The sequence below is a fragment of the Melospiza melodia genome, chromosome 9 (assembly GCF_035770615.1).
Source record: "Melospiza melodia melodia isolate bMelMel2 chromosome 9, bMelMel2.pri, whole genome shotgun sequence".
Lineage (NCBI taxonomy): Eukaryota > Metazoa > Chordata > Aves > Passeriformes > Passerellidae > Melospiza > Melospiza melodia.
In genome coordinates, this window is record NC_086202.1 from 16,389,117 (window position 1) to 16,414,439 (window position 25,323).

At 37.2% G+C, this 25,323-nt stretch overlaps 1 protein-coding gene across 1 annotated transcript in view; it reads right to left on the reverse strand.

Annotated features, from left to right (window-relative positions):
- Positions 1-402: 402 nt before the first annotated feature.
- The window catches only part of TNKS2 (tankyrase 2), a 28,848-nt gene continuing 3,927 nt past the window's right edge, over positions 403-25,323 (reverse strand). Inside the window, exons 2-27 of the mRNA XM_063163522.1 lie at positions 24,653-24,877; positions 23,598-23,693; positions 22,907-22,943; positions 22,523-22,598; positions 21,121-21,215; positions 20,505-20,571; positions 18,648-18,834; positions 17,597-17,718; positions 17,017-17,108; positions 16,853-16,931; positions 15,753-15,924; positions 15,027-15,106; positions 13,915-14,060; positions 13,322-13,487; positions 12,818-13,037; positions 12,311-12,420; positions 11,434-11,622; positions 10,398-10,650; positions 9,695-9,777; positions 9,140-9,260; positions 7,107-7,204; positions 6,348-6,422; positions 5,260-5,365; positions 4,447-4,633; positions 2,924-3,080; positions 403-2,627 (exon numbers count right to left, since the gene is read on the reverse strand). Of these exons, the coding sequence (XP_063019592.1) occupies positions 2,565-2,627; positions 2,924-3,080; positions 4,447-4,633; positions 5,260-5,365; positions 6,348-6,422; positions 7,107-7,204; positions 9,140-9,260; positions 9,695-9,777; positions 10,398-10,650; positions 11,434-11,622; positions 12,311-12,420; positions 12,818-13,037; positions 13,322-13,487; positions 13,915-14,060; positions 15,027-15,106; positions 15,753-15,924; positions 16,853-16,931; positions 17,017-17,108; positions 17,597-17,718; positions 18,648-18,834; positions 20,505-20,571; positions 21,121-21,215; positions 22,523-22,598; positions 22,907-22,943; positions 23,598-23,693; positions 24,653-24,877 (3,302 nt within the window). The 3' untranslated portion in view covers positions 403-2,564. The remainder of the gene's footprint in view (positions 2,628-2,923; positions 3,081-4,446; positions 4,634-5,259; positions 5,366-6,347; positions 6,423-7,106; positions 7,205-9,139; positions 9,261-9,694; positions 9,778-10,397; positions 10,651-11,433; positions 11,623-12,310; positions 12,421-12,817; positions 13,038-13,321; positions 13,488-13,914; positions 14,061-15,026; positions 15,107-15,752; positions 15,925-16,852; positions 16,932-17,016; positions 17,109-17,596; positions 17,719-18,647; positions 18,835-20,504; positions 20,572-21,120; positions 21,216-22,522; positions 22,599-22,906; positions 22,944-23,597; positions 23,694-24,652; positions 24,878-25,323) is intronic.

The following is a 25,323-nucleotide window of genomic DNA, read 5'->3' on the forward strand; positions in this document are numbered from 1 at the left end:
TACCAGTGATCTAAACAGTTCCTTCTGTTGTTTCTCAGGTATGTATAACACCCATGCAGTTATCTGAAAGGTAAGACTCTTCAGGTTACTTTTCATCTTACCAAACCAATGTAAGCAAGTTTTCTTTCTCAGTTCTGGACCATATAATGGAGTTTGAAGTGCACAAATTGTAGCTGACTTTTGGGTTTATTACTAAAACATTTTCACTACTAGCTAAAGCTGTTAGTTAGCCACATATAAAACTACAAGTTTTCACAGTATTTACAGGTTTTCATTCACATTAAATGCTCTTCTACTTAATGCAATTAATTTTGCCTCCAGTGATGCAGTTTGTTACAGCATTGTGCATGCTTACATTTAAAACAATGGGTTAACATACTACATCTGTAATTACTCCCAAGCTACCAGAAAACCAGTGAATTAAATTTATTTAGTGTTAAATGGATATGGAATGTCATACAGTACATGTAAAGACACTTCAAGATGAGTAAAGCAGAACTAATTGCACAAGGGATTAAAGGTTCACCTCAACAGTCAGTATTATCAAATCATTACAGCTTCCATCTTCAGAGTGCAAGGTATGTCATGCAAAAAAACAGCTCAAAAAATCCCCAAACAGACAAAACCAACATTGTGGTACCACTTAAAATGCTATCATACCACAATATTTTACAAGACATTAGGTGATCATTCATATAGAATGAAGCATTTTAGCAATAACAAAAAAGTTTTAAACATAATTAACAGATTTTGCATGAACACAAATTCCAGCATTACTATACCTAAGGAACAGGCAACATGCTGGGAGAAAGTACCTAAAAATCAAAACCTTTTTTATTCATAGCCAATATTACCTTCTGCAAGAATTCTGCAATCTTATTCAGTTTCCTTACATAACTGGGTAAGGTTCAATACATTTTTACATAGAGCATAATCACATAACCACCACATCAGCAAGAGGATTTCATTATCTTGATCAGTTACTACATTTAAAACCATGGTAAGATAACATGCCCTGCAAACAAATTGTCTTCTGGGACAGTGTTCTGTATGTAGAAATATTAAACAACTAAAATATACTCCTACCCACTTTAACCCCAAGTAACTTATAACTTGTATTTACATATTTTTGAAATATGTAGGTAAAAACTGCAGATGGCAGGAAAGCAGAACACACAGAGAGCTGTGACAGCGCTGACAGAGTGGGTGGTGCAGCCAGGAGCCCCCAGTGACACCTGGGCAGGGGCTGCACCTTCTGCACTCTTGCCCTGCCCAAGGGGCCTCAGCAGGGCTCCCAAAGGCAGCAGCTGCTGTGGCAGAGCTGCTCCTCCCCTCCCAGCTGGCTGAGCTGGGAGCAGAAGGTGCAGCCCCAGCAGTTCCACTCAGCTGAAAGCAGACAAACACACTCCTACACACCTGCTTCAACCACAGCTTCAATGTTAACATGGACAAGACACAAGCGATGAGAGGATGGCTTTTAACATTTCCACCTTGCAATGCTCATATTCTGAGGGCACCAACAGGTAGATTAATCTACCAAAAAAAGCATACAAAAAAGGCCAAGTTGTTTGCCCTCATATTAGGAATAAACTAACTTCCTGTCTTAAAAGTAAGCAAGAGAAACTCAAGAAAGAACTTCTTGAGGTCAATTTTCCATCTATATTCAAAGAAAATAATTTACTAAAACTGTAACTTGCAAGGTCTACTAGCCTTGAAGTGAGGATACGGTTAACTATACCTATAGTTAAATAAAAAACTTCAGAAGGCATTTTACGGAAATAAAATATGCAACTCTAGGAAGTAGGTGGAAAAACACTTTAGTATTTGTCTGAAACATTCTATTTTCATAGCCCATCATTCTCAGGAATGTATATTTCATAAATAAAAATACAGAACAAAAATTTGTGTATTCAATCTAAATAATGAATATTGGATATTTCTAAGCATCTTCAGATAAAATTTGCTTTCTCCCCCACAATTAAGTGATAAAACCTGAAAAAATTGACTTTTCAAATCTATCTTGCATGAGAAAACACAGATGAACAAACCAACAACTGAAAAGAACATTTTGTACAAGATTGCAGTTCTAAAACACTTATATTACAAAGCAATGTAAATAAATACCAGGCTAGTACAAAAGCTCTTATTTACAGTTTTACAAATGAAAACGTTTTCAGTGTAAATGCAGTGTTTTAAAGAACACAATATTAGTAAAATGAGTTCCTGTATAGACCATTACAATTTCTGCTAGGTTTGAATGCAGTATTGTATAAAATCATTGTTTAAAGTTAATTTTTGTTTATAATTTAGTACAGCCAAACCCCAGTTTATGCCTGGAATGGTATCTGTTAAAGTGCTGAAAAAGAGGACATTTCTGAAATTTTAGAAAAACATACTGTACATTATTAAAGCTTTATCAAGTCAAAACTGGTGTATTTTGTTCACATTTGCTACCACACCACCTGGGAATGGGAAGTTTTTCAACAAAAAGTTGTTATTTTTGGGATGGCAGCCATTGCTATCTTCGCATCTGAAGTTTGATGGTTTCCCACAAGTAACTCGTCTTAAGCTTCAGTGGTGGCTTCAGGTTTCATAATCTGGTAAGTAATCAAGTATTCTGGATAAGCCTGGAAAAGTGACAAACACATTGTTTATTACTATTTGATTCTCTGGATGAATTAATAATGTTTGTTAAGGAGGAGAAAAAATTAACACCAAAGGAAAAATCGGCAAAATGCCAAAGGTAAAAAACCCTGGATCATTCAGGAAACATGCATCCTCTCACCTGCAACCACAGCTGGAGTTTGTTTAAAAACAAAATCAAGCCCTAGCACCCACAAACCTAGGGAAAAAGCCCCCAGTGCATGACATGCCTTGGAAAAGACAAAAGAGAGTCTATAAAACCAACCCAAAAGCTCTTTACCTGCTCTCCTCTGTAAATGACGTATTCTGCCAACGCCAATCCGTTGACACTGGGCCGCCCGGTCACTGAGTGATGTCCTGGGGGAGAATGAGCCATTTTCATGGCACTGAACTGCAGGAAGGACTTGCCCAATGTTACACGACAGAACAGCAACTGCCTGTGTTGAAAGGGAAAAAGGACCATGAATGCACAATGCTTATGACTCTGAACCTTGAAGCCACTTCAGTTTTCATAGCTCATAAATTTCTAGATTCTGTTCTGCTGAACAAAAGTTGCACTCACTCTGGAAAGCTCTAGTCCAAGGAAAGGGTTGGTAGTAATATGGAAAAATGTTTATCTTAGTTACTGGAAACAGCATGTTTAACAATGTACTCAGAGACTGCCACCACCTTTTCTTTGTCTGTTACTTATTTTAAAATTTTGGGCTTTTTAGGAAAAAGTTTTTTATCCCCTCCCCCATTACTCATCCTGACAATATAATTCACAATGTTCTAATGTTAGATTTGTATCCAACAGCCAAGTCAACATCAAGGCCAAGGCAAACTCTAGGTCAATGCAAAACACCTCAGACTAGCATTTACCAGTTTGTAATGCTGTTTTCACTATTAAAAGACTCAACAAAGGCTCTTATTTCTGTACACATGTACCTACTGCAATGACAATGGAATCCTGGCATTTTTATAGACCAAGGTTATGTATCACCTCACTCTGCCAGAACTTTTGCTTTTCTCACTCTTTGCAGAAGACAAACTAAAAATCCCTTCTTATTCAAAACTTTAAAAAGCATGAAGAGACTCTGACATCCTCTGTAACTCTGGAAGAAGATCCTCATTATTTGAGAGTCCCAGAAAAGAGTAAGCAACATGAAAAGGGGGAGAGACTCAAAGGAGGATCCTGGAAGGAAGACTTTATCCTTGTATACCAATGTAAAAGAGGATGTACACAAACACTAAATATTCTTCTGGTTGAAATGACTGCCACCACCAAAACTCCATGACTCCATGACCTAAGAGTTTATTCTGAACTGATGGTGTTGCTAAGATGTTCTTGTTGAAAAGTGGATTCAAGAACTCAGTTGGTGGCAGCACCCACAAATCCACATCTCTATTTCAGAATGTGAAAAAGCAGTGATGTGAGGTGAGTGCTGACTGTTACAAAGTACATCCTCCTCAAAGAAATACTGCATCTGAATATCTCTGAATTTCTCCTTCCTCTGTAACAGACAAAGAACTAAACTGTCAAACTGCCTCTTTCACATAAGCATCTAGCAGATCCTCTTCATTCTCTGGCTTCCTAAGTCTGATTTTTACACTAAGTTAAGGGCAAAGATGTGGTTAAATGCACTTAAGATGGCTGAAAGTTCTTTAGGACTTTGAAGTTTCTATTAGGCCCAGCATCCAGCACACAGAGAGTACTGAGAAAGTCTGGTTAGCAAGCAAACCTCTCTTCAGAGAGAGACTGCTGCATTGATAATCTAGGACACAATATGCAAAAGAAAAATCAGATTCTTTCAAGGGACTTACCTGTGGCAAACATAGCAAGATCTATCTTTGTGGATTGGACATCCAGTGCCACCTCCAATTCCATACACATACTGATTGCTTTTGGAAGAATTTTCAGCAAAATAGATCCCAGCTCCAAACATGCCGCCTATATAGGCATGTCTCTCATCAAAGCCTTTGTGAATGATTGCATTCACAAATGGGGAGCCTAAGAGAAAGGACGTAAAACACTGAAAATACAGTACACATGCCTTTGTATGTGTCACAACTCAATCATCATTCCCAGTGTGTTGGGAACTATATAGCCCTCCTTGTGAACATGCACTGTGAACTTTGCTCACCAGGACAAACTCTGTATTTGTGTACAGGAAAGGCTTCAACTGGCTTTACCTTGCTAATGATAAGCTATCTTTGGAATGCTTAACAAAACTAACTTATCAACTTATAAAACCAAGAAAACAAACAAAAAAATCCCACCCCAAAACAATCCTTAACAGAATAAAGTTTGACCTTTAATCATTTTGGTCATACAGCTGACAAAACAGACTCAAGGAGGCACACAACTTAACCTTCATTCATAATTACTGAAATGTTTTCACTTAGATCTTTGAAGTCTCCTTTGGGGAGAGACAAGGAGGTGCAAATTTCAGAAGAACAGTACAGTACATTGTATCATCCCTTGTGAAATACACAAACACTTGTTCATAAAAAACTCATGTAAAACCTGGAACCCACTTCCACTGAGGAAATTTACTTTGTTTGAGACAGCAGAAACCCTCCAATAAAGAGTGGTGCTGATGAAATAAGTTCATAAAGTACATTTCAAATTCTCACCATGAAACAGCATCCTTTCATTGGCATGGTTATGGTTCTCTTCAGAGACCTCTTTCCTTCTGTGTGTGTATCTTTCCCATAGTTTTTTGTTGCACACTTTCTGAATCTGAAACAGTCAAAATGATACCAAAAATCTCAGTTCACTTCACTGGACACATAATCTATAGCCACTACAGTACAGTTACACTGTCACTGCAATGAGATTATTTTTCTTGGGACTCAATGAAACACAAATTGAGTTACCCTGCACAAACTGATTGTTGTTTTATGACAAGTAAGTACTAACTATATACTTAGGAATCAATCCATTTTACAGAGCTCCTTGTTAATAATCCTTAAATTAAACAGGCTCTAATTGAAATTTAACAGGTTCAGTCACAATTTTTCGTGATGCCGAATCAATAGGAAAAAGATCAATCAATAAATTAAGAAATGCCTTCTATGAAGATTTGTGAAGCACTTCTAAAAGAAAGTAAATGACATACTCCCCACAGAAGTATGCTGGGCATTGCAAAGCCTTGTGCATGCAAATATAGCATAGCAATTCCACTGTAATTCAGTTAAGAATTAAACTTAGTAGCACTTACTTGCAAATCAAAATATTTATGATATTAATGATAATTACCATAACTTCAGAGGGAAAGCCACATAAATACAAACCAAAATTCCATTAGATTATTTAAACTCATCTACTGCCTGTTTTTTTACACTTGTTTGATGTTAAATCAAGCCAAAATAAGAGTTCAAAAGTTTTGCTTTTTCTTCTTCTCTTTCTTTCCTGCCATTCTCCCTCAAAAGACACCCTCTTCTGTTTCTTATAAAACCTCCTGCCTTTTCCTTCAAACATTCTCCGGTTTTCAGTGACATTTTTCTATGTCAATTTCTTCCTGATCATTAACCCATAAATAGCTTTTCTGTATAAATTAAGTCTTTGAATTTCCCTGGAAAGTGATTTTTATCCTCTGCATATCTCAAAATGGCACATCTTGTCACTTTATGGAACTCAAGTGTAGAACATTTTACAGATATGTTACTTTAAGACAAAGCTCCCAACGTGTAAAACCACTGGCCACAAAAAACTCAGGCACCTTTAAGATGTTGTATCTATTGAAGACTCCACCAGCATGTCCTCCATCTCTGTGCTCTCGGACAGTACTCTGCATCTGAAAATGGAGAATTTAAAGAGGATGACATTCCTGCAGAAGATCTTCAACATGTTTCCTTTACACAAGTCAAGTAACGAAAATAATGAATTATGTATTAACACAATTAAAAATCACAAGAGAAAGTTTTAGGTGACTCGTTGTTAAGTAATGTCAGATTTTGTGAATGCACATGAATATGTTTAATGATTAAAAAAAAAAACAAAACAGCATTTTGACTGCTCCATGGTCTAGTCTTCAAACTGGAGAAGATTGTCACTTATCTCTTTAAAATTGTATTTGTTCAGAATTTTGCCTTGTGTGATTACGGCACGTTGAAAGGAAGTGATGTAAAACTGTCTATGACAAACAGGCAATCAATTGGTAGCACAGAATTTATGTTATATTGAAGATACTTGATATATAGTACAGGTTTAAAAAATACTACAAGCAATAATAATGTAAGAAAGAAGGTTTTAAAAATACTACAAGCAATAATAATGTAAGAAAGAAAAAAGTTACAGACATCATGACCACATATTATAAGTGGTGCAGTCAAAGTTGGGAGTCTGAAGTATCCTTATGCAGGTTTTACTTAAACTTAGTGATGTTTACTCACTGTTAAACTGTCTAGCAATGCTTCCTTAGCTGCTTCTCTAGCAGCAATAGCAAAAATACTGAGAGACTACAAAGAATGGCATTTACCTCTTCTTCTACAGACTGAAATTCCTTGTCTTCAGTGGAAAGGTCTATGAGAATAGTTCCGCTGGCAGAAGTATTTAGAGTCAGGTATGGGTTCAGTCCTGTGAATGCAATAAAACACAGCAAAATATATGTGAATGTAGTAAAACACAGTCTCAGAAACCACAACTGTTTTCTCTCATCTGTGGACACTGATCCTTCTCTCAGCAAGAATCATCATTTCAGATGCACTAACCCATTTATCCATGCTTAGCTCAGTATACTAGTACACACAACAGGGGAAATACTTGTAAACACTGCTTACTTCAGGTCATTTCAACTCTAGGCAGTGAGACAGTGAGCAACCAGTCCCTGTACAGAGTCCACAACTACTGGTGGCAGTGGCATCATGAATGGGAAGAGCAACCTGAAGCACTAATTTGGTAGGAGTATTTTTCCCATGGTCATGCACAGAGAACTGACAAAGAACTAAGTCTGTCAATCCAACATGCTTGAGCCTGGTATTGAAAGCCTAAAAGATACTGAATGTTTAAAAAAACTTCTCTATCTTTCCAAATATGAAAAAAAAATTGGAATTTTACACAGAATCCAATGTCAGTTTGCATTGGATAAACTGCAATCACAAGCGGCAAGTAATGGGAGCGTAATTACTGGATACAAGAATATGAAGACTGTGTGTATCAAGTGCCTTTCCTGGCCATGGCCTTTCCAGGCAACTAACAGGTGACCAGAATTAAACATTGGGTCTGCCATGAGCTCTTTAAAAGGAATAATCTGGGGAAAGTGGAAGTTACACATTCATGCACAGTCTGGAGCCTCATGTTAGCGGTGTGCAACTGGAATAGTGCTCAGGAGAAACAAAGTGGCAAGAACCAAAATAAAGCTCATCCACTACTAACCTCAAAACAATGGTTATACTTCAGGAAGAGATGCCATATGTACAAATACACACATGTTCAAAAACACATCAGGCCTACTTAAAAGGCAAAGTATACAGTTAGTGGCTGTGTAAACTTTGAACTCAAACAAGACACGAGGCCGAAATCACACCTTAAAACTAACTTTTATCCAAATTACTCATGAGTCTGCCCAGAAAGACCTGACAATTAAGAGAAAATTATGCAGATTCATTTAAATACTTCATTATCAGGAAAAGAATTATCTTAGGGCTGGTTCTTACTGTTTCAAGGAACAAAAAGTAATTTAGAGCTTGGGATAGTGACTCGTTACTATGGAGTGAAAATTTTAGAATGAGATTTCACAAATGGCGAATCAGGAAGGGAGAAAATCCTAGCAATTCTAATTTATTTCATTTCTGTGAAACATAGCAATACAACAGTAAGTGATATTTCAAGGAGTCAAAGAAGAAAAACAGATTTGGAGGGTTTTATTTGCCTTCTCTGCAGCCATAGTTAAATGAAGCATACTGAATGATGATGAATTCACAACTGCTGGGACTGTGCTGATATCAAGAGTCCTGCACAACTAAAGAGGCTTTAGCAGAATTTCAATGCAAACTAAAGATGTTGAAAAAAGTAATTAGGTTAATTTTGGTTCACTGAAAGCACACCAACTCTATTTTTAAAGAAAAGTGTAAGAATTTCATCTGCTCTCTGAGTGAGCAGGCAGCACTCTGTGGCAGGACCCAACAAACAGGACATAACAGGCCTGAACCTGTCAACAGAATGTGCTCTGCTCGTCAGAGTGCTCTGATGAAGATAAATATTCCCTATGTCAAGGAGCTTATGAGCATTTTGCACTAAGTCAACACTCTACTTATATAAACAAAAAAGAGTAACCACAGAGAAAAAAAATAAAGCAGAGAACTGAAAGGCAAGATTCACAGTAATTCACAGCATAAATAAAAGTACCCAAGTTTCCAGTCAGAAGGAAGTGCCATTTAAAGTGCCATTTTCTAGGTCAGGTTTTATTACCAACTCTTTTTTAATGAGATACAATTTGGAATAACATAAGTAATTAATAAAAATTGATTATGTAAAGGCAGTATTATGTGATAATTTAAAATAAGCATATACCTTGTTGTCCAGAAATAAGTCTTTCAACTCCTTTGATGATTTTATGCCTATGGCCATAAGCATTAATGCCAATTTCCTTCAATTCTTTGTGTCCCATTTCAACCAATACGTCCAATGTTATCTATAATGAAAGCAAGACCATGTTTTTTGTACCAGAACAAATGCCAGTGACAGTGAAAATGTACCTCACAATAGCTGTGAGGAAAAGCAAGTGTGAAAAGAACAGGAACATTAGAGGCTTCGGTGTATTATTTTTGTATTTCACTTTTACTCAACTGCTTTCTTCTAACTTTTTGTCTTAAGTAAACATGCTACAAACTACAAACTGTAACTTACATTGCTTGTGTTACGTATATGTTAATATATACACATCTATTTTAAGATACATTTTTTAATATAGCAATTAAAAATCCAGTTACAGTCCCTTCCTTCACCCCACTCATTCTGACTGTCACACATTGAAAATCTGTCTTATTACATTATACTAATATACAGTTACTATTTATTCCATTGCTTTCCAGCCCAGACTATCAGGAAATAAATATAACCACTTACCTGCTCTCTCTCAAATATGTCAATTAGATGTTCAAGGCCAAGGTTCCGCACAAACTGATTAATGCTAAAATCTACACCTGAAACTGGGCAAGAAGAAAAACACAATGTACATTCATATCTGTATTGTAAAATAAGGCATACACATCTGTCTGTGGCAACAATGAGAGAAGCAGAAATTCCTGGTCTTTTGCAGATGTAGGTTAAATATTAAATATCACTAATCAGTAGCAACTAATCTGCTCTTCTACCTCCCTAAGAGCAGTCTTTGCCACAGAACGAGGCAACCAGCTACCAGAAATGCACATTACTACAGAAAATGTACTGACAAGTAAAATGTCATAGAAGTAACCTTTTTAAGATACTTTGATCTAAGAACAGCCTCTTAAAAAACACATAAAGTTTGAAGTAAAATACTGCTTGGTATGCAGCCAAATTTCATTTGACTTCTCTTTTAAAACACAATTCACCATATTGGTTCTGCTCAGAAAAAAAAAAACAAAAAAAACTAACGGCTCTGTAAGGGGAAAACAGTAAAATCTTATACTGCAAGACCTTCAGACTTCTGTTCCTCATTAATGACATCATAAGGAATCTAACTATTGTGTATGCTATAATATCTCGATGAATGTATGGAAAACTTCACACCTTTGTGTTCTTTTCACCAGTTGTTAAGAAATGCTATTCCCTCCTGAGAAAGCCTCACCTTCTTTTTTCTCCAGAACAGTAGCTCCCTCTGCACAGTTTGTACCAACAACAGAGGGAAGTTCAGAAAAACTACCAGACAAGTTGTCAAGACTACTTGCAGCAGACAGACTGGATGGACTGGATGGAACAGAAGAGAGGGAATCAGCTGCAGAGCCTGTAGTCTGAGACACACTTATAACCTGAGGTTTGTAGCAAGTCGGTAAGGCAGAAGGAGGCATTGCTGCAGTCAGTAACGCACTGACATCGTCTGCCTAAAGAGCAGAAAACAACTCATTAAAACACAGAAACACTTCTGCACAATGTTTTTTCCTGGAATGCACTATCATTATATGAGATTTCTTAAGTACACTGCAAAATAATACTGGGAAAATATGCATTTTACAGTATACATTTACATTTTACAATATACATTTTGCAGCGTACAAATGGCCTTTTCTGCCCAAAGCATAAATAAAATTGCAAAATGTCTATATGTAAAAGCTGTAAAAAGGTAAAGACTTCAGTATTTCTAAAAAAAAAATCTAAGGGCAGTTAAACAGAATTAACTTGCTATGAAAGAAGCTTCTACTGGCAACCAGAATTTATGAAACAAAACAATTTCTTTAAGTGTAGTTTTGGATTACATTATAACACTTAGAAAGAACACCCCAAGAACTTAACAGACAGATAATTTCTTACATTTATGCTGCTACAAGGTTTACTTATATTTTATTGTCACAATTTTTGTATTAGTCAAACTGTAAGCCCTGAATTCAAAGCATCACATTACAACCATTAATCCATTTTGTTAGCATTCTGAGGTTTTTTCATCCCCAGTCCATACTGAAATAAGATGCCTAAAGCAAGAAATTATTTAAGGAGAGTTTATAAAGCTCTATTGACTTCTCTTGCCAGGCACATACAAACCCCACAGAAACCACAGTATTTTTGATTTTGCAGAAGTGGTTGCATTACTGTTTTTTTAAAGGATAGTTTTAAATGAGGTGTCACACATAGATAAGTATGGATTTCCCAAGAGGAGCCCCATCACTTACAGTGACCAGGTCCAATGGTGTTTGTCCTTCTTGGTTTTTCAGAGTAGGATCAGCCCCATGTGCCAGTAACAAGGCACAGAGCTGAGTCCTTCCTTTCTGGGCTGCTTCATGAAGTGGTGTGAAAGCCCATTTGTCTGTAGCATTCACACATGCATTATATTTTATAAGTAAAGCTGCTACATCAACATGCTGGAAAAGTGAAAAACACCTGTTAAATTCCAAGGTACCACAGTGTACTAAAATAATTCAGAACCATTACTGTTATTTCTCTGTAATCAGAATAATTCTGAATTTTCCTATATTGCATTTAATTATGATTTTAGAAAGTATTAAAGCAATGTGTTTTCTTCCTCACCTATGACATATCAGCAAAAAGATAAGTAAGATCTGTTCTTTTGTGAAAAAAGGATAGAGTAAAACAAAATTCCAAATCCAGAGGAATCTGAAGGAAAAAAAGCCTGATTCTGAACTTCCAGTTTGGAAAGTTCTCCAACTGTTTTGGTTAAAGAGTTGATTCAAGGACAAAGATTCAGGAAGTTCACAAAAAGAATTGCTGTCTCAACAGCATTCATATAAGTGAAAGCGAGATCTTCCTGACACAATTTCACTGGCACAGGTAAGGCAAGGCATTTTACAGTACACCTTTCAGCCTGCTGGCTTTTTAGGCATTCATGGTCAGAAAACTCCACTCGTGACTTTACAAATTTATGAGTCTTTACCTACAACATAAGCTGTGATCTAATTATTCATTCTGTGTCTTACAAATAAGATTACACTATAACTCAATAGCAAAAGCCTTCTACAGGGGCTCAAAATGCTGTCAATGAAATGTACCATTTTTAAAAAAATAAAGTCTCAGAAAGTTTGAGCTATTTACCCCATAAGATGCTGCATTATGCAGAGGAATCAAGCCTCCTTTATCCTGTGCATTCACATCTGCTCCATGCTGCAACAGGTATTCTGCAACCTCCAAATTATTGTAACCAGCTGGAATTGCAGAAGGACAGAATGAATAGAATTACAACACCACCCCCAACAGGCTGTGGAGAAGTTAATTATTAACTTAAATTACTTGAAAGTAAATTAAATTGTCAGTCCCAGTGAAGACAGTGCAATACCTATTATGAAGCACAGCATTACCTTAAGAATATTTGGTTTTAAAACCTGCCAATAAACAATAAAAGACCCTCTCTGGCTAGACAGAACAGGAAAATAATTAAACAGTTTGAAAAGCATCCCAAAATTAATATGCATAAGAATCTAATTTTTTTAAAGAAAAGGTACAGAATCCTCCAGCTTGAGGCTACGCTATAACTTGTGTAGACATAGAAAGTTCAGGCACAGTAATCAGTAACCAATCAAACTAGTTAATTAGAGCACTGACCTGCTAAATGTAGTGGTGTAGAATGCCGTCCTTGTGTGTCCCGACAGTTGACATTGTCAGGTGAACAGAGCTTTTTTACTCGGGCCAAACAACCTTTCTTGGCAGCATCTAGGAGAGCTGCATCTCCTCTAAGCAGGTCTTGAATATCAGTATCACCATCTTTAACAAGGTCTAGAGGAGTATTTCCGTCCCTGTTTTTCTTTGTAGGGTCAGCTCCATGCTGTGCACACCAAAAACAGGTGGTCAGGATGTCAGTAGAATAAACATGATGCATCTTAGGCATCTATAATGCCTTGTTGAGCAAGTATTCTGACACATATTGGAATTCTGAAGAGAGCCTTCCATTTACTGTGTGAAAAAGGCCAACACAGGTACTAACAGTATCACTTTTCCTAAAAACATTTAACTACAATAAATTAGGAACCACAAATCAATTTCTAAAACTTAAATGGACTTTGAAAGTGAACAAGAAAGAAATGTACCTCCCTCCAGCATATGTAATACCTGTAACAGGAGTTTGCAAATCTCGTATTTTCCTTTTGCTGCAGCTTCATGCAAGGGAGTGAATTTCCACAAGTCAGCTACGTTGACAACGGCACCATGTTTAACCAACAGCTCTGCAACTTCATAGTGACCGTATGAGCAGGCGTTATGTAAAGGGACAAGTCCTCTGGAAACAATCAGAAGAAGAGAAAAACTCTCTTTAAAAACAGGGTATTTTTTCAACAATATAAACTTAAAACACTTCAATATAAACTTAAAACACAATGCATCTTTGACCATATCAAACCATAACAAATTATTTCCCTACCCCCCCCAACAGTCTAATACAGTAGGAACACCTACTGCAGTAAAAACTTAATCAGCAGGGCACTAAAGAGAAGTAAAAGCACAAGGCCAGAGAAATTCTTGATACTCTAATATTGAGTACTGCAAAATGCTTTTGGATATTCTTAACATCTTCATTCTAACAGAAGTTTCCATGAAAATAAAAATACGTCTTAAGATAAATGGGATTCTTATCAGTTAGCAATATTCAAAAGCTGACAGATATGACCAATTACAATTGCCAAGAAAATATATATTCAAGCATTTACCCCTTATCTTTTGCATGTACATCAGCTCCATGCTGAAGAAGATACTCCACAACAGATACTCTGTTGTATCCAGCTGCAAAATGAAGTGGTGTAGACTGACGTCCTTCAATATCTCTGCAGTTCACACTCTGGACTGTACACAGCTTCTGTGAATTTCCCCAAACAAAACATGTCACTATATGCAGTGTTGACACTTCTAATTTAGTCACAGAATATTGTTATACACATCTAATTTTGCATAACTGTTTTCAATAAAGAAACAGTATTTTTACAGTCTTTACTTTTTACAGATTTCATCCTGAAGAAAAAATCCACCTGCCCCCATATCCACACTTCTGACTTTAATTAACGCTTTTTATATAAGGCATCTGGAGGTGATGAATATTGTACTCTGTAATCTGTAGTAATTGTGCAATACAAAGGATTTAGGATTGATCATAATTCTAAAGCAGTCCGTGAAGGATTGTGTGATTGCTTGCTTTGAGAAATTATACACTGGCATATAATTCTGTGCTACTTTGGCTGGGGTGCAGGTAATTTTCTTCACAGTGGCTGGTATGGGGCTGTGTTTTGGATTTGTGCTGCACACAGGGCTGATAACACAGACATGTTGTTGTGATTGCTGAGCAGGGCTCAGACAGAGCCAAGGCCTTTTTGTGCTGCCACACTGGCCAGGAGGCCGGGGGGAGACACAGCCAGGGCAGGTGACCCCAGCTGACCAAAGGGCTGCTCCAGAGCAGATGGCATCATGCTCAGTACATACAGTGGGGGAACAAGGAGGAAGGGAGGAGACATTTGTAGTGATGGAGTTTGTCTTCTGAAGTCACTGTTATCCAAGATGGGGCCCTGCTCTCCTGGGGATGGCTGAACACTGCTTGCCCATGGGAAGTAGTGAAATAACTCCTTGCTCTGCTTTGCTTGTGTGTGTGGCTTTTGTTTTCTCTATTAAGGTGCCTTAATCTCAGCCATGAGTTTTCCAGCTTTTACCCTTCTGATTCTCTTCTGATCCTGCTGGGGGGAAATTGACCAAGCATCTGTGTGGGGCTCGGTTGCTGGCTGAGGTTAAACCATGACAAATCCCCTCTTCTTTTTAAGGAGAGGTTTAAGCTTACTTTTACAGTATCCACATCACCAGCCTTTGCAGCCTCCAGCAATTGTCGATCTGCATCAGAATTACCTAATGGAATACCTTCTGCAAAATAAATGAGATTGCATGACAGGTAAGTGTAGGCAGTTGAAGAAATTTGTTAAGACAGGAAATAACTTGAGTTTTTTTAAAGGGAAATCCTTGAAATAAAGTTAACTAATTACCGACAAGTTTTGTCTCTGTTTACTATCTACAACTACAGCTGCTAGAGCTAATGGTGTTTAGCCATCAGCTAACGGGAAGTTAACTTCAGCAGCATGCTTCCTGTATGTCTTGGAATATTGTGGAACCAACAAAGCATTCTTATTTCTGTTTCAGAATTAGACCAGATCAAGTTTATGTATGTATTATAATGTCCAAACCTTACTCTTGAAAATCCACCTACACTGCTGCGTCCACTCACAAATACAAATCAAGCATTTTGTGTTTTAGAAACTAATTTTCTACTTTCAAGATTCCCCCCACCCTATGTCAGGATTTTAATAAAATTATTCCAGTGACTATACCCTAAATCTTCATATCTGATTATTCAGACAGTAAATGATACTGTTAAGTAGGAAGTAAAACATCACCTAGTAGTGTCTTTCATAGAACATTTTTTTTTGTTGACTAGTCTTCACTATTATTTGGCAGCACCTAGAACAGCAAGTAAAACAAAGCACCTCAGTGGATGCTGAATAACTCAGCATACCTTGTAGTAGCTGTTGCACACTTTCAGTCCCCATTTGTAAGGCTGTAAAGCCCTGCAGAGACACGATGGAAGGATCACATCCAGAACTCAGCAGCAACCTGCATGTCTGAAGATGACCACAATGTGCTGCTCTATGAAGAGAGGTCTGGCCAAGATTATCTAATGCATTAACCTAAAAAATAACACAGACAAGAAATACCACCATCAAGTTGGTATTAAGATGTTTTCATTGCTGACTGGGAACATTTCACAAGTAGCATCCTTACTATACTAAAAAGAACATATTTAGTGTGTTTCCAAAGGTGATGACATTTCAAACAAAAACAGTTCATAAAGTAGCCTCCTTTTAGAGGTATGGGAATAATCCACTGCATTTTTACCACAAACAGGAGTAATTCACTATTTTGCTCCTTGCAGTACTAACTTCAATGCTAACATGTAGAACAGCTTCTACCTTGCATTGGCTTACTGTGGTTTCTCAGACTGAGGGCTTCCTATCTGTTGGTTCAAAGTGTGTTCAACAATTTAAAACTCTGCACCTAAACCCTACTTTTATTCCCTACTCTTCCTCTGTTTTTGAAAAACTTCATACAGTCAGGCTACAATCAAATTTCTATGAGAGAGATTCAACTCAGTCTTGGAGGATTCAAGCACTAGAGTCTCTCCACATTTTCTTTCTGTGGAAGTTTGAACTAAATACTGTATTATGAATTAACATTTTGTTTTAATTTTACTTTTTACTGCATACAACATCATGTAAAGTCTGTCACACAGTTCAGTTTAGCTTCTTGCTGTTCATATACGCCCCCCCACTTTTTTTCCCCATGTATTCCATTATTCCTGCTGGACAATGAAACATTGAATAAGACACTTTGAAAGTTTTCCATTCCCAGAGAGAACTACATCCTCACTTCTTGAAAACAGGACCAAACCAAAGATGATTTTGTAACGTACAGGGCTGTACTGATGGATTGATGGCCTGTAGCTGAAGTCTCCAAATCTAGAACTTTCCAAAACAAATTATTTTACAAAAACTTCCACTCTCATGGTGTGAAAACCTGTATAGTACATGAATGTCAACAGAAGTATGATACTCATACCTTAGCTTCATGTTTCACAACTACTTCAACAACATCATTATGAGCTTTTTCTGATGCCACATGCAGAGGAGTCAAGAAGCTTAAAAAAAAAGAGAATAATTCAAAATGTATTTTGTAAAATCTTCTAAACAAACAGTTAAGAGCATTCATTTGTAACCACTCACTCTTTTGTTTTTTCATTGATATTGGCTCCTTTCCTCAGCAGCAATTCACATACTTGTTTCCTCTTAGGATACGGAGATGCAGCAGCACAGTGCTGTAAACATGAAAAAGTTTACAATTAACAACCAGCTAGCAATACCCAGGTTTTGCTGATCAGCAGGCAGTTAAGAGCTGGTGGCGTACAGATAACAGAAAAAATCCCCAAAACCTGCAGACACTTATTAATTTGGAAGATTCCATGTGGGCTTTCGGATTTACTCTGGTATTTTCAAGAACTCCCCTAATAACTGCCGGAAACCATCAAAACAAAGCTAGCACATATAGCTTGCTGTTGCTTAAGATAAGACTGTTCTACAAAACCCAGTCATTTAGACAATCTAAACAGGCCTAAATAATTTATGTCAGTCTTAACATAAAGAACAAAATATCAGTCAGTGTTATTTGCTTAGCTAGACACTGTGTATTCCAGCTTGGTCTGAATTACAGCACTTGACACTGCAGTATTTATTGCTAAACTATTACCTAGTGTGCTTAGGTTAGCCACAATATATACAAAGCCATTAATAAATCCTGAGTTATTACCAATGCTGTCTCATGTGTCTGAGGATGCTTGAAGTTCACTGTTTCCAAAGAAAGATGTTTCTTTATACGAGCTACATCTGATTCTCTTGCAGCCTGCAGCAGTGAGTGACCTTTGAATTCATCTTCAAAAACAAAGAAATACATAGCAGAGGGTTACACTCCTTGGCTCAAGAAGGATCAAGAGAATTGCTTCTTTCAGTTGAAAAAAGAAAATTAATTGTATTCAGCAGACCATGGAGCACACATTTCCAAGTCTGACTCAAGCTATTACATCAATTGACAGAACTTGTTAGTTAAGTCAAAACACTACACAGCTTTGGTTTTGTTTCTAAACCAAAGCCAGACAAATCCAAACTGGCTGCACAAGATCTATTTCACTCACCTCTCTATAGGTTCTACTGTTCACACAGGTACTAACTCAGGCACATAAAAATCTCTACTTCTGACCTATTTCTGGAAAATAATTTCTAGATGCTTTCATGAAGCCTAGTGTAGTATTTACTGACAATTTTTGTAAATACCCCAGAAAGTTATTGTTTCAACCACTCAAGGACAGAATCTGAGTTCGCTCTTTTCACTCTTCAAGTTTGTTGGACAAAAATCAATGCCCTTCATCAGGTTTTTTCAACTTTCAGTGATTGTGGCACACTCAAATGCATTCAGCATTCTAAACAGTTACTCTTTTCTTCAAAGAAAAAACTGTGGAATAAAATTTAATATTTCAACACTCTTGATGCAATGACAGGAACAAGTATGGGATATGAAAGTGTACTGGCAAGGTCATGAGGGAAAGCATTTAATAGGGGAAAAGCTGCAAAAACCCACCACAAGCACTTGACTATAAAGCTGACAGTAAAAATATTTTAAATGCTTTCATTCAGAAAATATAGCAGTTTCAAATTATAAACAGTGAAATATACTGTGTAACACTGCACAATTACTGTTAAAGCATAAGCATGTTCCAAATCTGGCTTCTGGCAGGTCACTGTCTAGGGAATCTAATGACACATTACAAGCTGTAACTGCAGAACTGATCCCACTTGATACTCACATGCTAATCGTTCTTTTAACTGGGGCGTTGGAGCCAAATCAATGGTGCTTTTGTTGTGACAGTTCAACAGTGTTGGGTCAGCACCATAACTTAACAAAAGAGAACATACTTCCACCCTGTTCTTAGAAGCTGCTTCATGCAGAGGGGTGAATTGCCACAGATCCATTGCATTCACACATGCTCCATGCTTGAAAGGGAAAGGGGTAAAAAAAGATGCAATCAAAACCAGGACGTTAGGAAAAGACTATGTTATTAGTTTTACTACAGTAGACTGTTAAAATAAAAATCAATGCTTATATGCAAACTGTTTCCAAGACACTAATTTTCAATCTAACACAACATTTCAGCACATTGTGGTTTTTAATCACCTGGTGTCCCACTGGTACAATCAAAGAATCCAAAGGCTAGCTAGTCTTTTCAGGCTTTTTTCAGAAAGGAAAGGAGCTCTGCTACAGGTCAAATCAGAGAAAGAGAAATATTCACATTCTCCAAATCACCTGTGAACAAGCTCTGGTTCTTTGCAGCTCTAGAAAATGTCCAGAGTGACTAGATGCACTAAGATAAATACATGTTCTGTGAATAACCCCCAAGATATGAATGCCACGGTATCTCAACTGAGATGGCACTCAATTTTAATTCAAAACATTTAAGTACAAGATTCTACAAGTAATACTCCTGGATGAGTAATGTATGTGTAATTCTTCTCCAATAACATTTGGATTGTGCTTCAAGTTCAGTCTATAAGCAAGTACATGCTCTTTGCCACTGCTTCTCTTAAAGATGTATAGCTTTGCAAAAAGTAATTCAGAATTTTCTAGAGCAGAAATCCAATACAGAACACAACTCCAGCTAAATCATTAAGACACACAGTAGTGTATAGCCAAAAGCTCATTTGTGGGGCTGTGTCTAGGACCACCACTGTAAGAATTCACTTTACAACTGGCCCCTGAAGTAAAAAAAATCATGACTATTTATATTTACTGCAATGTAAGTTTATTTCAATAGGTTCTTTTGCAAAATTTTTTGCTAAACAAGTAGAAAGATACACAGAATTAGTGGGGGACTGAAACACACATAGCAGAACAAGAGCTATTCTCTGAGCAGCCAAATGTCTGGAGTTAGACAACAGAATACACTCAGTTGTTATAACAATCTTGATTTGCTGTGGCAGCTGAGAATAGGCACAGCTCAAAACTCCTTTGGTGGAGTACACATATCATGCTGCAGCCCACATCTTCAAGCCACTAGTTTAATGTGTATCATACCTATCTTCAAGACTAACATAATCCAGATACACTGCTTCAGTTCCAAGAGTTCCCTTTTGTTAGGAAAACTGACAGGTTTCTCTTTCTTTGGAGTAAAGCCTACAATTCAGGGCCAGAACTGATGCTGTAAAGTTAATTTCCTGAGGACTGACTGCTCTTTAGTTTTAAAACATTTACTATCTTTACCAGTATTCTTTTAAAACATCTCTTATTGCTTTGTCTTCTAAAATATTATTCTACTGTCAAACTAAAAAAACTACTCAGCTTGTAGGAGGTTTTCTGGTGCTTCATTTTTTTTTTGTTGGTGAGTGTAGAAAGATTAAGATAAGCAGTACTTACTTGGTGGTATGAAAATATTCAACTTTGGAGCAGAGAGAGTTAAAAACAGAAAGCACATTTATAAAGAAAAAAGCTTCCTTGCAAGCAGATTCTGTAGCTCCAGCTTAATAATCACTATCATGTAGAGCAAAAGCAATTTATTATTAAGTTTTGTAAATCTACATACAAAATAAAAAAATATGCAACTTGTATTAGTCCAGTATAAACTGTTCTTATTTGATAATAACGCAATTTGATCTCTTCAAAGACCAACCTTGACTAGAAGCTCTGTTACTTCGTAATGACCGTAGGAACAGGCATTGTGAAGTGGTACCAGGTCTCTACAAAGAAGAAAAAGGAGAAGGATGATTAGTTTAGAATACACACATATATTAATTTCAAATGCATCTAACACATTGCAACTGGTACTATGCTTCATATTGAACATTTTACAAAAATAGTATGACAAATGTTCAAATGAAACTATGGGGAAATAAGAAGCTGAAGAAGAAACCAGAAAATCCCATCAGCATTTATCAGAACAGTAAGCATCTAAAAATAATCAGAAGATGAGAAGTGAATTGCATTGTCTCAGTGCAGATGAAATGGTTCCACTCAGACTTGGAACCCTAAGCAGGAACACCTATCTGCAGGGGATGTTCAGGAGTGACCCTAATTATATCCTTTTTCACAAGAACAATGCTGTAATATCTTCTCCTGTGAAAACTAATCAACTTGCATTTTGGTCACAACAGAAAGTTTAAAGGTTACAGAACAGTCTAAAGTTGGAAATTCTCTGTGGTTAAAACATTATTACTTCACTTCATCTTTACTTCACCTCCATTTTAAAGGATTCTGTTTATTCTGAAGAAAGGGAAAAAGGAACCTACCCTTTATCCTTAGCGTGCACATCAGCTCCATGCTGCAGTAAGAGCTGCACTATTTTCACACGGTTATACCCAGCTGCTAAATGCAATGGAGTAGACTGAAACAAGAGAATGCAGAATGAATCAGTAACACAAAATCAAGGTTCAGCTTCTATTGATTTTTTCACAACTTGTTAACAGTACTAAACAATGAAGTCCTTCAAGACTTACAAGCTTAAAAAAATCCCAGAGTGCTTGAATCAGACATTTGGTAAATATGTTCACTGTTCACTGACTGCTCTTGAAGTCAACATAAACACAAATCCCAAATTTACTCCATCACTAACACAAAGGCCACTTTTGGTTTTTTAGCCTACCATAGCTATAAATACTCTGCTGGCACAAACTATATCCTTGTGAAAGGGGAAGTAGGAAAACCATTAGCAACAATGACTGTTAAACTATGAAGAAGTCTCTCTGCCAAACAGTGAAGTAAGTTAGAAAATTATCAAGAGGGATTGTTATCCACGTTTGTGAATGCAGTGAGCGGGGTGTGGGGGAAATTTCATCTCTTCTAAACTCTCACCCTCAAGAGAGCAAACTGCTCTATGATCTTTTCTAGCAAATGCATTCAAGCATCAGCAGCACAAAAGACAGAGCTACAAATGAGTGAGTAGGAATCTTATCCTCTGCATTTACAAACCCATCCACTGAACCAGATTTCTACAGTTCCTAGAGGATGAGCCTCATAACCAGATGAGAAAACAGAGATGCATCAGTGTTTTGGAGATCCCAGTTATCTTACCACAAAGCTTCACAAAGGGGAAGTAACTAAATCAAAACTTGGGTGAATGAGTACAAATACTTCATGAGAATAATGATGCCAAAAAGTGATACTCAATAACCTGAACCTTCTGTAGGCCAGGGGCTGAAACCAGAAGACTCAGGATTTTTCAGAATGGAGATTCTGAACATTTTTATGTCCTTCTTTACTTAGAGCAATGAGCAGCTTGCTCCTGCATCAGGAGCAGCAACTTGCCTAAGGGTGCATGTCAAATAAAGCACCTGTGTATTTCTCCCTGACAGGGACAAAAATCTGTGCAAAGGCCTCGCTTCTTTATCACTGCAGATATGAAGGTCAAGCAGAAGCTTCAACTGAGGAGTTTGCTTATTGATCCTATATAGAATTACTTGCATAGTCCTTTTAAGATTAAAAAACAAAAAAACCCAAAAAACAACAACAAAAAAACCAAAAAAAAACCCCAAAAAAGCAACCCCTAAGCTGGCTGCTAGAGAGGTGGAATCTTATTTTCCTACATACAGTGAAGCAAGTAGATTTTATGTTTAACATTTTTAAAATCTGATCAAACAGTAACCAGATCATGTAAGAGATAACTACTTTTAAATCAGTTTTAAACAAAAATACCTTTCTGCCATCACTTGCATGACAGTTAACATTTAATGGTGTAAGAAGAGACATCATCTTTTCCTCATTTCCACTCCTGAAAAACAAGATGTGAAATGAGCAGAAATATTCTTATCCCATATTTTAGTAGCTTATTCTGGTTTTCTATTTTTCACTGTGGTAACATTCAACAGATCTGACGCAACACATCCCCCTCTGTATTGTCAGCATTAAAGAGAAAACAAAAATGCATTTATGGAACTACTTTTGTAGCTTCATTCACAGAAAACAGGCAAAACTTAGCATCTAGATGGAATGCAAGCTCCAAAGACTACATATCTATATATTAATGACACAAAATTCTGCAAATACAACTAATTCCAGTTATTTTCCAAACATACATACCTGGCACTTTCTAAGAGTTCATCTTTCTTGTATTCACCTAGAAGACAAAAGGGCTTTCTTTAGCTATCAAATAAATATCTGCATGTGAAGTTTACTATTTATCCTCCTCTTCAAAAATTTTAGAGAACGTAAGTGCTAGAATACTTACAAATACTCTTCTCAGTTGTTAAAGAGAGCTTTTAAAAAAGAGGAAGGGTGAGTTTTTACACATGTGGGTATTGATAGGACAAAGGGAAATGTGCTGAAACTGGAAGAGGAGAGATTTAAATTAAATGTTAGGAGGAAATTCTTTACCCAGAGAGTAGTGAGGCACTGGAACAGGATGTCCAGAGAAGTTGTAGATTCCCTGCCCCTGGATGTGTTTAAGGCCATGTTGGATGGGGTCTGAGCAGCCTGGTCTAGTCAACATTCCTGCCCATGACAGGGGGCTGGAATTATGTGATCTTTAGGGTCCCTTCCAACCTAAGCCATTCTATGACTCTAAAAATTTGACAGTTCATTATTGAACTAGCATGATAAACTATCCAGAACACATGCCATGACTGAGATGATGAAAGCCATATGTGAATTCTATTTAGAATTATAAACCAGAGACTAGTTAAAGTAGTATCAAAAAGACAAGCTCCAAACTACTGTGTTACATCAGTTCAACTGTTACTAGTCATAAAGGAATCTAAAGATTATCACTTACCAGTCAGCACTGCCTTTGCAGACGGGTCTGCTAGATCCAAAGCTGTTCTTCCATCTGTGTTCCGGATGGTTGGTTCAGCACCGTGCTGCAACAGTACTGCAAAAATGCCAAAGTTTTCCATGATAAAACAATTCTACAAGACAAGGTTTATGAGACATAACATTACTGTAATCTGCAAACAACAAAAGAAACATTCTAACTTCCTTTTTCAGATTTTTAATGTCAGCATTCTGCAATGTCATCTGTGACCAGTGTCTCTGATGAAATATGTCTAGACACATTTTAAGAGAAAAAAGCAGATCAGAAAGAGAACACAGACAGAACCACAGACTGACCAGAGACAATCTCTCTTGAAAGCTTGTGACTGACCCACCACAAAACTCAGCTATTTTCCATCAACTCCAGAGCATGCTGCCCCAAATCCTGTGATAACCTGCAGACAGCAGTGGCAGTCTGTGCATGCTGCAGTCAGGCCAAACAGGCAATGTTATCTGTACAGCTCTCTTAAAGTAAATGGCAGCAAACCACACAATCAAGAAATGTGTTTCGACTATGAGTCTAACTTTCTAACTCCTAGAAATGTGTTTCGACTATGAGTCTAACTCCTTAAAGAGTTCCTCTTAAGAACTGTGTAGGTAAAACAGGTAGTCAATATAATTGAAGTTTTCCCATCCTTAACTAATTTAACACAGCTGCTACACATAAGACAGAATGAATCCATTATTAAGATCACTTTTGTTCTTCCCACTGCACTGTGATCAGAAGCAGAAGGCAGCATAAGAGTCTAGGCTGAAATAGAAGAGAATTTAGCTCCATCATCATCACTTTAAAGCACTTTCCCCATGATGAACCTTAATAGGTAGACAATTATAAAAAAAGAACCAAAAACCTGTATCTTGTAACAGTGACATCTGAATTGAAGTTTATGAAAGATGTTTACTTTTAACCCTTGTATCAGCCATAGCTCCATAGAGTTAAAGTGGTCTTAAAAGGGTTCTAGATTGTTCACAGTGAAAACAAGTGAGTCAGTCACAGGAAGAGTGGGAGAAAATTACCAATGCAGACATCTGTCTTCCCCTTAATGGCAGCTTCATGAAGGGGAGTGTAATTCCAATTATCTCGAGCATTGGGATCTGCACCGTGCCGCAGGAGCAGATTGACAACCTCAGCGTGGCCGAAGGAGCAGGCGTTGTGCAGAGGAATAAGGCCGCCATCGTCCCGGGCGTGGACATTGGCACCACTCTGGAGTAAATACTCAACCACGTCCTTCCGACCAAAACCTGCAAGAGGAAAGGGGAGAAAAGGCTTCAGGGTGGGGGAAGAGAAATTCCTGCCCCAGATGTGCAGATTAAACCAACAAACTTCAGTAACCACTCCTAAAGACAATCACAACTGGCATGGTTTGCTAAAGAAGCATTTACATACTAAGGATGTTTCTGAAATTGTTAAAAATTAGACTGAATTCAGTAGAAAAGTAATATTAAAGATTACAGAAACAATTAATACCTTGATAGGGTTCCCTCACGTTTCAGCTGTATCTGGCATACTTATACAATGGCAAATGAACTAGGACATCAAACTGTATCTGTATTTGCTTAACTATCTCCATATGAGGCCAGAACCACAGACCCTACAGCAAATTCACTTTTGAATCTCACCATGGCACTTACCCACCCTGCCTGTCCTAACAGAGAACAGAAGCTCAGAATACTTGGGATGAGAACTG